The 12,180-nt window shown below is 48.6% G+C and overlaps 1 protein-coding gene across 3 annotated transcripts; it reads left to right on the top strand.

Moving 5' to 3' along the window:
• The first annotated feature begins 936 nt into the window (after window positions 1–936).
• Window positions 937–11,649, top strand: LOC119086093 (nuclear receptor ROR-alpha-like). 3 transcript variants are annotated; one of them, XM_037208200.1, is made up of 3 exons: window positions 937–1,541; window positions 11,198–11,291; window positions 11,485–11,649. In XM_037208200.1, the coding sequence occupies exons 1-2, from the start codon at window positions 1,376–1,378 to the stop codon at window positions 11,266–11,268; spliced, it is 237 nt and encodes a 78-aa protein (XP_037064095.1). In that variant the 5' UTR covers window positions 937–1,375; the 3' UTR covers window positions 11,269–11,291; window positions 11,485–11,649. The 3 variants fall into 3 exon arrangements, with proteins under 3 accessions (XP_037064095.1, XP_037064094.1, XP_028723270.1); XM_037208199.1 differs by having other exon boundaries at window positions 11,445–11,649; XM_028867437.2 differs by having other exon boundaries at window positions 941–1,541; window positions 9,793–11,291; window positions 11,445–11,649.
• The last annotated feature ends 531 nt before the right edge of the window (window positions 11,650–12,180 follow it).

Below are 12,180 nucleotides of genomic sequence, written 5' to 3'. Positions count from 1 at the left end.
ACATTTTTGCCACCTTCTGGTACATAATAATATTTGTGTTGTCAATAATTTCAGGCTTTCTGGAAGCAAAGTGGGGGGTGTAAAAATGGGCTGGTTTCATCGGCGTCTTTGGAAATAGAAGGGAATGGTGGCTTCACTACTGAGGCAGAGAATTTCTGCTGGCTCTCCGTGTGCGGATATTCACTGGCCATCCCATTAGTATTAGTGCTTTGTACTGGAGTTTGCGGAGGAGGCACACAGACTTAATTCTCAGCTCTCTTTGAGCATCAGCTAGTAGATGGGTGAGCTCCAAGGGAAGGAAAGTACAGAATCATGCCTTATAAAGATAAGACTCGTTAATTATCTGGATTTTTTTTTTATTATCCAGACGTTATTAATACCTCTCCAGGATGTCTGTCTGCTGTGGATGTGCCTGTGCATTTAATAGCAAAAGTACCAATGGGAATAGAAAACTAGCAGGCACACCAGAGTTCAGATGCAGCTAGGCCCGCTGCATCGGCTCAGAGTCCTTCACCAATCTGGCCAAAGTTTGCTTCACAAAATTGTGCACTGCCAAACGGTTTCTGGATTCTTCACGGAGAAAAACTGCAAAAGAGCTGAAAGAGACCTCTTTCCATAACATTAGTTACTGGCTGGCCATACGCATCCTACAATTACAAAATTAATTTTAGACCCAGTCATATCTAAGACTGAAAACCCCCGACTGTCCCATCCCAAAGTAAAAAGCGCCACGTTCCTCGTCCCCCCTTCTTCCTTCCAGGGGGTGTCAGTCAGTTCCTAATTCCCTTTGAGTCTCTCTCCAACCTTGGACCAGGCTTGCAGAGAGCTGCAGTTACCAGCAAGTGCCCCAACGCGGATAACCGGATTTGTCTCCTCCTCCCAAGCTGGCTGCGGATAGGGGACACCGAGTTACTGCCCCCGAGGGAATCTCAAAAGTAGACAGAGGCACACGTCGCCGACCGTTCATTTCTGTCGCTGGGTTAAAGAGGAGAGGGAGGATCGGGGCGCAGGAGACACCCCCTCTTTCTCCTCCCTCTCTCTTCCCCACCTCCCAAATTTGGCAGCCTTGTGTGGCTCCCGGTCTGGGGTCTGGAGGGTGTGGAGTGTGGGTGCGGGGGCCGGCTGGAGACGCTCTCGCTAGCGCTGCCTGTGGCCAGACCCGCCTCGCGTCCCCTCTCGGCCGCACACGTCCACCGCCACTCGCGCGCTCGCTCGCGCTCTCGCCTGGCTGGGTCCCTCCTGCTCGCCCGTCTCCTTTTCCTTTTTTTTTTTTTTTTTTTTTTTTTTTGGTACCATAGAGTCGCTCTGAAAACAGAAGATAGAGGGAGTCTCGGAGCTCGCCATCTCCGCCGATCTCTACATTGGGAAAAAAAACATGGAGTCAGCTCCGGCAGCCCCCGACCCCGCCGCCAGCGAGCCGGGCAGCAGCGGCTCGGAGGCGGCGGCCAGCTCCAGGGAGACCCCGCTGACCCAGGACGCGGGCCGCAAGAGCGAGGCGCCGGGCGCGGGTCGCAGGCAGAGCTACGCGAGCTCCAGCCGAGGTAGGAGACGCAGCGACCGGGCTCCTGGCAGGGGGGCGGCGGGAGCAGTGCGCCGAGCCCGGAGGGGACCGGGTACCCCGGGGGAGCGCGCGCCCCCCGGGAGCGGGCAAGACACGGGGTCCCCGGGACCGGTGCGCGCGCGCGCGAGCCTGTCGAGGTGCCCTGAGCGGCCGGCACCCCCGCCCCTCCCCCCGCGGCCCCCCACAAATGTTGCAAACTTTTGCAAGCCAGTGCTGGGCTTGCAGGAGAGGGCGAGGGGGGACAGGGACGGACCAGAGCGTTGACAGCCCGGCGACTTCAACACCATCTCCCCCTTGATTGCATGTTTTATTTTCTGCAAAGACGAGCTGTCCAAATTAAATACGATTTCCCCCCACTAAAAAGAAATCGAGACAGGGGAGTGGGGGAAAGAAACTTTTAAAGCGGTAGTGTCCTTTTAAGAAGGGGGAGGGGGCTCTGTTTGTGGCTACTCGCTTCCACGGTTACCTTTTCCGCTGTTGACAGTTTCTCACATACCCACCCCCCATCCCCCCGCAGCCGGAGCCGCGGCGGGTGTTCGAGTCCTCCCTCTCCCATGAACGCTTAGGGGGATCGGGAGGAGTGGGAGACCTAGAAGTCTCTGGGGACGGAAAGGGGGCGCTCCCGGGGCTAAGAGGGGGCGACGCGGGCAGCTTCTCCTCTGGAGCTCTGGAGGTGGGTTTGGAGAAGAAGCCCGAGGAATGGGGTCCCGGCGCGCAGGATGTTATGGAGTTGCCCTGGTGGGGCGCGGCGACTGAGAGAAGCGCAACTTTGTAGCCAGGGGTTCGGAGCCCAGAGCCCTGGAGGAGGCTGGCAGGGGGCGTGTACAGCGCGCGGAGGGAGGGCGGCAGTGGAGTGGGGTGCTTCACGCCGGATCCAAGGGAGAGGCTGTGACAGCAAACAAACGCAGAGAGAACACTTGAGAAAAGCACCCAAACTTCTTTCTGCTCTGGGAATCCTTCCCTCGCCGCGATGTCCAGCGTTTCTGCGGGAACCTAGGGGTGATCAGAGTTGAGTGCTTGTGGGCCTGGGCTAACAAGGCTGCCCTCGCCGGGTCATTGGTTCATTTCGTGTTGCTCTCTGAAGTGTGTGAAAGAGGGGACCTGGGGAGACAAGGGTGCTTGCTCCCCTCCTGCCGTTTCCTTAAAGTGGCCTGATCCCGGAAAGCTGACTCTTTTCTTAAAGGTGTCAGAACCTGCTGTGGGATTTCCCCCACCTCCTCCTTCGGGGGTGGGGGATTATTTATTTGAATGCTCCGGGAGTTTGCAAAGAGCAGGAGGAAGCTGCAGCTTTAATTACTGTTGTAAATAATGTATAAATCACGCCTGTCACTCCGGAGGAGCGGGCTCCTGCGAGCCACCGCGGGGCTTGGGACCTAGAGGTGCTCTCCAGCCAGGATCTGGCGGCTAGGGGGTCTGGGGAAAGGCAAAAGAGGGACCGAGAGCCGCTCCCTTGCTCTCCGATGTGCTAGTTGGAGGTAGGAACATGGCTGATCATGTGCTGGCTGTTTTACAGTATTCCCCCCTCCCGCCCCACCTTAGCCACACCCCCTGTCCGGGCGCTTTCCCATTCACGGAATTCGAGTACAGTAAAAGCCATCAGGATGACATATGCTGTGGGGGGGGGGGCACCATTTAATTAAAGGCGATTTCCGAAGAATGACTGCGCTGAGGCTCGGTTTGAACCGGAGGAATGGGGCTGGCAAGGACCGGGACGAAAGGAAAAGGGGGTGAAGGCTTGGGCTGGGGGGGGGGGGCGGCCTGAACCGGCCACCAGCTCTGCGAGTTTGTGTGCAGAGCTTTTGGCTGCAAAGAGTCTATTTAGAGCCCGAGATTTGGAATGCAAGAGGGTTATGTAACAGGGTTAATCAGAAACGCTGGAGAAAATCCCCTTCATGTGTTTGGAGGCTTTTTTTTTTTTTTTTTTTTTTTTTTTTTTTTTAAGAAGGTGATGCAGAGTATCTAGGAAGCGGCTCTAATTTCTGGTTTGTACCTTTCCTCTTCCTTTAGCCCCTCCCCACCTCCCCTGCTTTATTAACATCTTCAGGTGTTATTCCTGCCAGAAGGTGTGTTCTTGCAATAGATGGGGTGGCAGGCTGCAGAACCGACTACAAATCTGTAACTTGCTGTTACTGCAAATTATATAAAGCCGGGGAATTTGGTGCCCCCTTCCAAAGCTCCAAGAAACCAAAATGTGCGTCTTACAGGATGACCTGCTGACCCATATCCCTTTACCCCCTAGAGCCCCCACCCCCATTCTTTGGGGGGGAAAAAAAACCTCTCAGTTTCTCCGAAGAGATTTAATGGGAAGGGGGAAGTAAGGCCCAGACGCTCCACTCACATCCTGCACGCAGGCACTAGGTTACATAACAGTCTGAATGGAAAAAAGGAAGGTCAGACATGGAGGCATCCTTTAGCCAACACAGCAGTAGTAATATCTTCCAGGAATTACTTGCAGTTGCAGACCTTGACCTCAGATGTAGCGTTTACTTCTCAGGGGTGCCAGTCTTGGTGTGTGTGTGTGTGTGTGTGTGTGTGTGTGTGTGTGTGTGTGAGAGAGAGAGAGAGAGAGAGAGAGAGAGAGAGAGAGAGAGAGAGAGAGAGAGCGCACCCGGGAGAAAAAGAGAGACTATGTAAGTATGCTGGGTAGTTGAGAGTGATGTGCAAATGGGAAATGTTTGGGTTTTGAGATGATGTAATGGAGTTGGCAGAATATGCAACTCGGCTCCCGGAGTGTAAGCATAAGAAAATTGGAGCTGGCATCCCATATTAATGTTGCATAAATTACAATATCAGAAAGAAATTAACCTACACACTAGGTGATTATGCCTCTTAAATACTTAAAACATAAAGGCGCAGGCTCAAAAGGCAAAGCAAACATCACCACCTCACAATGAGCCCTTTCCACCTCAGAAGGGTGAGTGGAGTTCCCGAGTGAAAGGGGACACTTTCTGACTTGGGGAGGTGTTTCCCTCTGGATTTGGGGGCTTGTTCACAGTCATCGGACGCTTGAATCCTACAGGACTGTGGGTGTATTCTCATGACATTGATGTGACCTCATGAGATATTACCTGGGTAGATTGGAGGCTGTTGCTAAATTCCTATGTCCTGGGAATCTAAGTATGAACGGATTAGAGGTCTTCAGTGCCTGGGCTTTCAAAATCAGATGTGTGGTTTTATAATCTGCAAGTTGATCTCCCTGCGTTCCTTCCAACTCCAAGGAAATGGTAGCGGTCTTAATGAAACCCTTCCATTTTCTAGAAAGTATTAATGGTGGCTGGTGCCATTCAGCCCCATCTTTACAGTACCGCCAGGAAAGAGGTGGAGGAAAATAAAAGACAGGCAAGAAGCAACATGGCAAGTAAAAATGAAGTGGAAAAGAAAAGACTGTGAATCTTTAATTTAACAAGGCTTTCAGGGACTTTAGGGAACTGGGAGCACTGTGGTATAGCCAGCGTTCGACACCCTTTCCCAGAACCTCCGTATTAAATACATGGCAGACACTTAATGTTGTACTTCGCTCAAAGTTACCCTCGTAGGACTGTGTACCATGTCGTGCGTTCGCAGGGCTGGAGTGCAAGGCTTTTAGGGCAGGCCAACCTAAGAGAAAAATCAAAAGCAAGGGATGGGCTGAATACTGAAAAGCTGGGTGGGATTGAGGGACAACCCCCTGGAAGCTCAGCCGAGAGTGACTTAAAAAACCAATTAACAGGGCCCGCATGGCTCTGCAACCTAGAGGAATTCTAGCACTAAATAACTCCTCTGCTTTGGAAGTGCATCCCCTCCCTTCTTCTCACCAGTCCCTGCTGATTCACTTTCTAGAAAGTTCTCGTACCTAGCAGCAATATGGCCTCTTTTCTAGAGATGAATTTTCAGATCACCTTTGCTGGCATGGTCCCTGCTCTCTATAGTGAATAAATGATAGTTTCCCTGGCTGGGAGAAAAAAAATCCTTTCCCAGAGGGATGGGATGATTTGTCTTTTTAAACTAAGGGACTTTAATTTTCTGGTAAATTGCTCATAAAAACATTTATAATTATACCCTTTAAAATGCAATGGAATAATTTTAGAAAATGCATTTCACGATAGTTAGGATAACCTTTCTGTTGCTTCATCCTAATTTCTTATAAAGAACTGAATTATTAATCTAGGCTTCAAGCCCTGAGTGGCTAAGACACTTACAGCACCCCCCTTCCTCTGCTTTCCAAACCCCATTGGCATTGGGAAGAGCCATGGGCTCTAGAAAATGGCTTCTTCTGACTCCCAAGTGTGGCTGATGCCTGTCCAGGAGCTGGGCTCTGGCAACACTTCCAGGACCCTTGACTGTTCACGGCACACAGGTGTGTGTGTAGGGTGGGGCACAGGACTCCCCTTAATGTCAGGCAGACTTTGTAGCATGGAGAGCCGCAAGGATGTTAATAGCCAGAGTTGTGCCTGTGGATAAAAATTCCAGAGGATTTGTGGAGACAGCTTAATCACATTTGGAAACAAAGTCACCTATGTCTGAATTTAACCCTTGGAATACAAGTCAGAAAAGCCCATGTGCCATCCTCTGGTCAATGTCAGATAGAGGGGCACATTTTTTTTTCTCTCTCTAAAGTCCCTATTTTGCATTTAGGGACTTGTGGTATGACGTTGGAAAAACTCACTGAGTTGTCTCGTAATGACCATCATATTCACATAACATGAACCCCATTTTTAAAACGCTACTGTGTGTGTACATTTTCATGTGTGGGCATGTGTGTACATGAATGTGTGTGCATGCGGAGTCAGAGGTCAATGTCAGATGTCTTCCTATATTGCCATCTGCTTTATTTTTTTTCAGGTAGGGTCTTTCACTGGACTTAAAGTTCAATGATTCTGCTAGGCTGGTTGGCCAGTAAGCCTCAGAGATCCTCCTGTTTCGGTCTCCCCAGTGCTGGGATTATAGTGTGTTTTTCCACACCTGGCTTTTGTACATGGGTTCTGGGCCCTTTACCAACCGAGCTGGCTCTCCGACCCTCATGTCCTGTGGAATTTTTACAGCATACATTACTTTTTCAGCGTTCTTCTCCTTTCCCCGTGTGCCTCTCCAGTCTGATTTCCATGTTCTTTCTTAGCTTCCATGGGAACTTCTGAGTCTCAGGAGGCAAAATACAAAATGCTTTTTAGAGGTAGGCGTGTTTGTGTGTATGTGCCTGTGTGTGTGTGTGTGTGTGTGTGTGTGTGTTTATGTCCTCCTAATATGTCATCCTCTGCCCCTCACTCTCCATGGCATCTTTGAGTTGATGTGCAGGTCTTTGAAGTAGATGTCTTTCACTCCCTCATGGAGATCCCTGATCCTCCCATCAGGGTAAGTTATAAATTCTCCTAGAGCAAGGAGAGTCACTTGAAAGGGCTTCAGGTACCAGGGCATACACTAACCAAGAGTGTAGAATACATTTCTAAGTCCAAGAATCTCCCTTGTTCTGGATTTGGGCTGGTGACTCCTTCCTTTCTCCTCCCCCTCCCTCTGTGCGCCTCTCTCTCTCTGTTTCTTTCATTCTGTTTTTCTCCCTCATATTTATTTTATGCCTAATTCATCATGAGAAATGTTGGTTAGAATTAAGCTGTTAAAACTTTTCATCCGTGTTCAGGCTCTATATTAGTATAATTGTGTAATTTTTAGGTTAATGTTTAAAAATAACCTGGATGACCAATGTCCAAGTCTCGGCTGCTGTATAATAAACCATGGTTTCCTCTGAGGGTACCAAGGCATTGCCAATGAATTGATTTTTCCATCTGACACTAGATTTTTTTTTTTGTTTTTGTGTTTTGTTTGTGTTTTTTCCTTTTTGAGTAAGTTTTTTAGCTGTGTGGTTCCCTTTCCTAGCCTGGAGAGCGCATTCAGAAGGTAATTGAATCTTTGCTGGGAGATTCGGAGTCTCGCGGTGCCATGGGGTCACGGTGCTAAGCATGAATTCTGATTGTACATTACAGGACTGGAAATGGAGCTGGTGTCGGAGACTGGCCAAGGGTCTGTCTTGATCCCACCTGGAAATCCTTTCTTTTTCTCTTTCTGTGAAATCCTCCGCAGGATGATCTGCTTCCCTGTTTCCTGTGTTGCAAGTAGCAAGTCAGGAATTCAATTAGTTGTTCCGGGTTAATGGAGGGTTTTACTTTACAGGAACTCGTCAACCAGAATCTAGAATCTTTTTTTTTTTTTGTTTACTTACTTATTTGCTTGCTTATTTGAGGCAGGGTTTCGGGGAATCCTCCTGCCTCAACCTCCTGAGTGCTTAGATTACGGCTAGTTTTCTGCTAAAGTCTTCTTCCTTCATCCCATGGAGCAGTGGCTCTCAACCTTCCTAACGCTGCCACCCTTTAATACAGTTCCTCGTGTTGTGGTGACCCCCCCCCACCATAAAATTATTTTAACTTCTTAACTGTGATTTCATTACTGTTATGAATCCCAATGTAAATATCTGACATGCAACCCCCAAGGGGTTGCCACCCACAGGTTGAGAACCACTGCTCTAACTAGAAGCTGCAAAATGCAGAAGTATCCAGGGAGGCAATTTTGTTTACAGGTCCTGTAATGTGGCTTCCTCTCATGTAATAGGGGTGGAAATCACCACTAACTTAACCATTCCCCTGGGGGTATTGGGGGCATCTCTTTGGTAGGGTTTTCACGCACCTGGAATGTTAGGAAGCTTCAAGGCTGAAGCATGTAGGAAAAAAAAAAAAAAAAAAAAACCCACTTAGAGGCCTCCAGAGGAAGTCCTTTCCAAGCTGTGGCCTCTGGGAGGCATTTCTGGACCACAGAGCTGGCTTCCTCAGTATCATCACACTTGACTTAATGTTAGTCGTTGATAATCTGCTGCCTCTGATGTCATGTCGCTGTGTTTGGATTCTTGGTGTTATGATAGCCTATCATCATCATCATCATCATCATTAGTGGACTGTTTCTGGTAAAGGCATCAAGGGGATTGTTTAAAGAAGTCATTATCCTGGAAGAAGAGGGTATGATGAAGCTCTCTGCAGGAAGACGGGCTTTCGGCCCTAGCTCTCCCAGGCTGATGCTGAAAAGAATTACAGGGAACAGTCCCTTGTTGAGGGGGGAGCAGTCCCCCCCAGACAGATTTTTATGGCTTTCATGACATGATCATAAATTGTGTCACCGTGTCACGTGAGATGGTGCATTAATGATAGCAGAGGCAGTGCGGTTTCCTAGTGACAGTTTTATCTACAAATCCTGGATCCTGGTGGCTGGCTGGGGAGCCCTGTACTCATGGATGCTCAGAGTAGAGGCTTCCCACACATTCAAAGGTGGAGGAGGACTCTGGGCTATCTCAGGGTGAGTTTCTCTCCATTTTCCCCGGAATCTCCCATCAGAGACTGGGAGGGAGATAGCAGCTTCACGATACACAGGCTGTCTTTCCTCTCGGTGGAATCATCTTAGCTATGCCATTGGGTGTTGGCACTCAGGATACAAATTGCCTTAACCTGTTCTGAAGTAAGGAAGAAGTTTCTCCATGTAGGCAGTGGTCGTAGTAGATGGAGTTCAGTGGGATACAAGAAAAGGGCACCACTCAGTGTTAAGAGCCTCAAGCCAGCGAAAGAGGTACTGTTAAAAATACCTAGCTTACTTCGGGGGAGGATTTGACTGAATACTGGTGGAGTTTATGAAATATGAATATAGTGAGTCGCTGTACGTAAGTGGTAGGCGTGTGTGAAAGAAGAAGAAATAAAATTGTGTATAAATGACACTCCGAAACTTGATGGAATTGTACACGTGACGGGAATGGTGACGTGTGGGTCTGTGCTTCACAGGGGGAAAGAGAAGCAGGCTGAAAAATCCATCTGTCAAACTTGATATGGGACTAGAAATTACAGAATAGAAAAAAAATCAGTTGCCTTGTTTTGTAGGCAAAGAACATCACCAAGGATAAACAGGGAGCTTGTGAAGAATGGAGATGAAATTTCCAGAAAAAATGGGTGGGGGCAAAAACCCTAGAGGCCAGTGTTTGAATGCAGAATGAGGCACACTAAACACTGTCTTCAGCATTCTGGGCTATTAAGTCGTGTGGTGTTAGGTGTTGGGCTCATCACCAAACAAAAGTCACAACTATGAATTTTCAGTTTTGTAAAAGAAATCACCTTGATCTCCCCCAGGCATAAATATATGTAGCAGGACTCAGAGTTGTACAGGATGCCATTTTCCCCTGCCTTGTTCTGATTAATTGACACCCTATACTGTGTGCCTCTTTCCTGAAGGTGACTTTCCACTCTCTGAGCACAGACATGTCTCACCCAAGTGCAGGAACGAGAACCCACAAGCTAAAGTGTGTTTCACTGGGTGAGGTGTTTTGGTGGGCGAGAAAAGAATGGTGAAATGTGAGAGGGAATCGTGTGAAAAGAGGTTCAGATGCCCATTTGGGACTGGGAATTGGGGGCTGGGGATGAAGGCAGGGACAGAGACGCTGTGTGCCAAAGACAAGGAAGTCGGCATCGACTCTGAAATTTTAAATTATCTTTAACAAGGACAACGAAAAGAGGCACGTTGACACTTTGAGAAGTTCTGACGAACTTGCCGAGAATGCCAATTGACAAGGCAGGTATGGGAATACTCAGAAAAACAGACAGCGAGAGCCGGTCTGAAGGGCAGAGAGATCGGCTTCCTGGTGCATTGAGGACATTGGTGGGTGTGTTTATTGACTCTTCCAATTAGTTTTAGAGAAATCTGAAGAGATGGACAAAGACGGGGAAAAGGCAGCCAGATGTGATCCTGAACTTCCAGAAGCAGAGAGTCTCTAACATCCCCTAGGAGCCATGGCAGTCACGGACAGGAATGAGCGAGTGGAAATGAACAGATCTTGAAACACCCAGTCACAGAGGGCTGAGACTGAGACTGCTTAAATAAACTGCATCTCTTTTCATTTTCAATTTCCAGTTGGGAATTCAGAGGATGATGAAAAGGTCATGATACAGTCTGTACTCCACAGGGACCTTGCTGTGCCAAGGATATTCTCTCTAAAAGTGTAGGGCATCTGGGAGGGTGAACTGCCCGTAACTCTCAATTGCCCAAGTAATGAAGTATCAGGAAAAGCTAAGCCAGATGAAATAATTTGATCATCAAAAATGATTCCTCTGATGGTGCTTGGAGTGGGCTGGCTGACATGGCAAGTATGGGATTGCTAATTTTATGTCACCTCACTCTCTTTCTCTCTCCTAGTTGGGGTGAGCACACATGGACAGGCTGTGGGAACCTCGGCTGTGTGCGGAACCCATGCCCTTAACCCAGATAGTATAACATTTCACAGTGTTGGAGATGACAGCCAGAGATGGGGGACAGTTCAGTGAGATTTCTTAAGACCCTGCAGAGCCACTTGGAGAACGGAAGCTACGCTCAAAGACTTCCTGAACATTCTGAAGTTTGCCTTTGGACCTGGGTGGGGGGCTATCCATTAGGCACAGATGCACACCCCTCATGCCGCTGCTACCCCTATTTTGTTAGGCAAGATGTCAGAGTGAGAGGGTGAAGCTGATGCACCTGTCCCTACAAGCCTGTGATGTGTCTGAGATTCTGTTCCCAGGCAGCATGGGATGCGCTACTGTTAGGATGTGACTACAGCCTAGATCTTCGGCTCACTCACCTCATGCTCTTTCCACTCATGTGCAGGTTCCCAAAAGTCCCGGGAAAAAGAATACCAAGTCCCCACCCTCCAGGAAAATTGCCCTGAGGATGTTTAAATGTATACAACATGGTCATCTAGGTCAGTATGAGTTATGTGGACTATACATCCGTAGTGGGGTAGGTCATTTTTTAATCTCACTGGGCACTTTGATTACTAATTAAAGTATGTATTTATTATATTGTGTATTGTATTTTATTTATTTGTAATAAAATCTATTTATTATAATTAAAGTACACAGTGCCTGAGTCTCATGTTCTGATTCCATGCAAAGTCAAGTGTGGGACGGAGAGCTGAACACCTGCCACTGAGGAGCCGCTGGAGTGGGCGCAGCCAGGCTCACCGTGAGTGTTTCTGCCCAGCCAGGTCCTTCAGAGAGCTGTTTTCCAGACCAGATCTGCAAAGAGAATATTGCAAGGCCATAAAATTAAAAAAAAAATCATAGCAGGAAACTCTTTTTTTAAAAAAATTATTTATGTGTTTATTTATTTTACCCCCAGAGTCCCATGGGTGCTGCTCATGTGCACATGGGCATGGGGTCATCCACCTGGGGCACGGGCAACCTTTCAATGGCCGGACTCCTGAAAGAAGTGACTCCCATTTGAAAGAGAGTGAGAGTCGGGGGGGGGTACAGGGGAGGGTTTGAAGGGGGGAAGAGGGAGGGGGGAAATGATGGTCAATTATTAGAATCTCAAAAGAATATTTTAAAAAATTGAAAGTGGCTCTTCCTCCCCAAGCAGCCATCAGCTGCCAACGGCTGCTCAGCTAGTGTTGGGGCCTTGGGAGCCCCTCCCTGTTCCATGCTGCAGTCGTCGGTGGTCTTGATCCTGCATGGGTCTTGTGCAGGGAACCACAGCTGCTGCGAGTTTCTGAGGCAGTAGCCACATCAAGTCCAGAAGACAACATGTCACAGCATCCTCCCACCCTCCAGCCCTTACATTCTTTCTGCCCCATGTTCCCAGAGCATTGG

Source organism: Peromyscus leucopus, chromosome 7 (genome assembly GCF_004664715.2).
Source record: "Peromyscus leucopus breed LL Stock chromosome 7, UCI_PerLeu_2.1, whole genome shotgun sequence".
Lineage (NCBI taxonomy): Eukaryota > Metazoa > Chordata > Mammalia > Rodentia > Cricetidae > Peromyscus > Peromyscus leucopus.
Note: the sequence above shows the minus strand (reverse complement) of the source record. Positions and strands in the feature narration are given on the sequence as shown.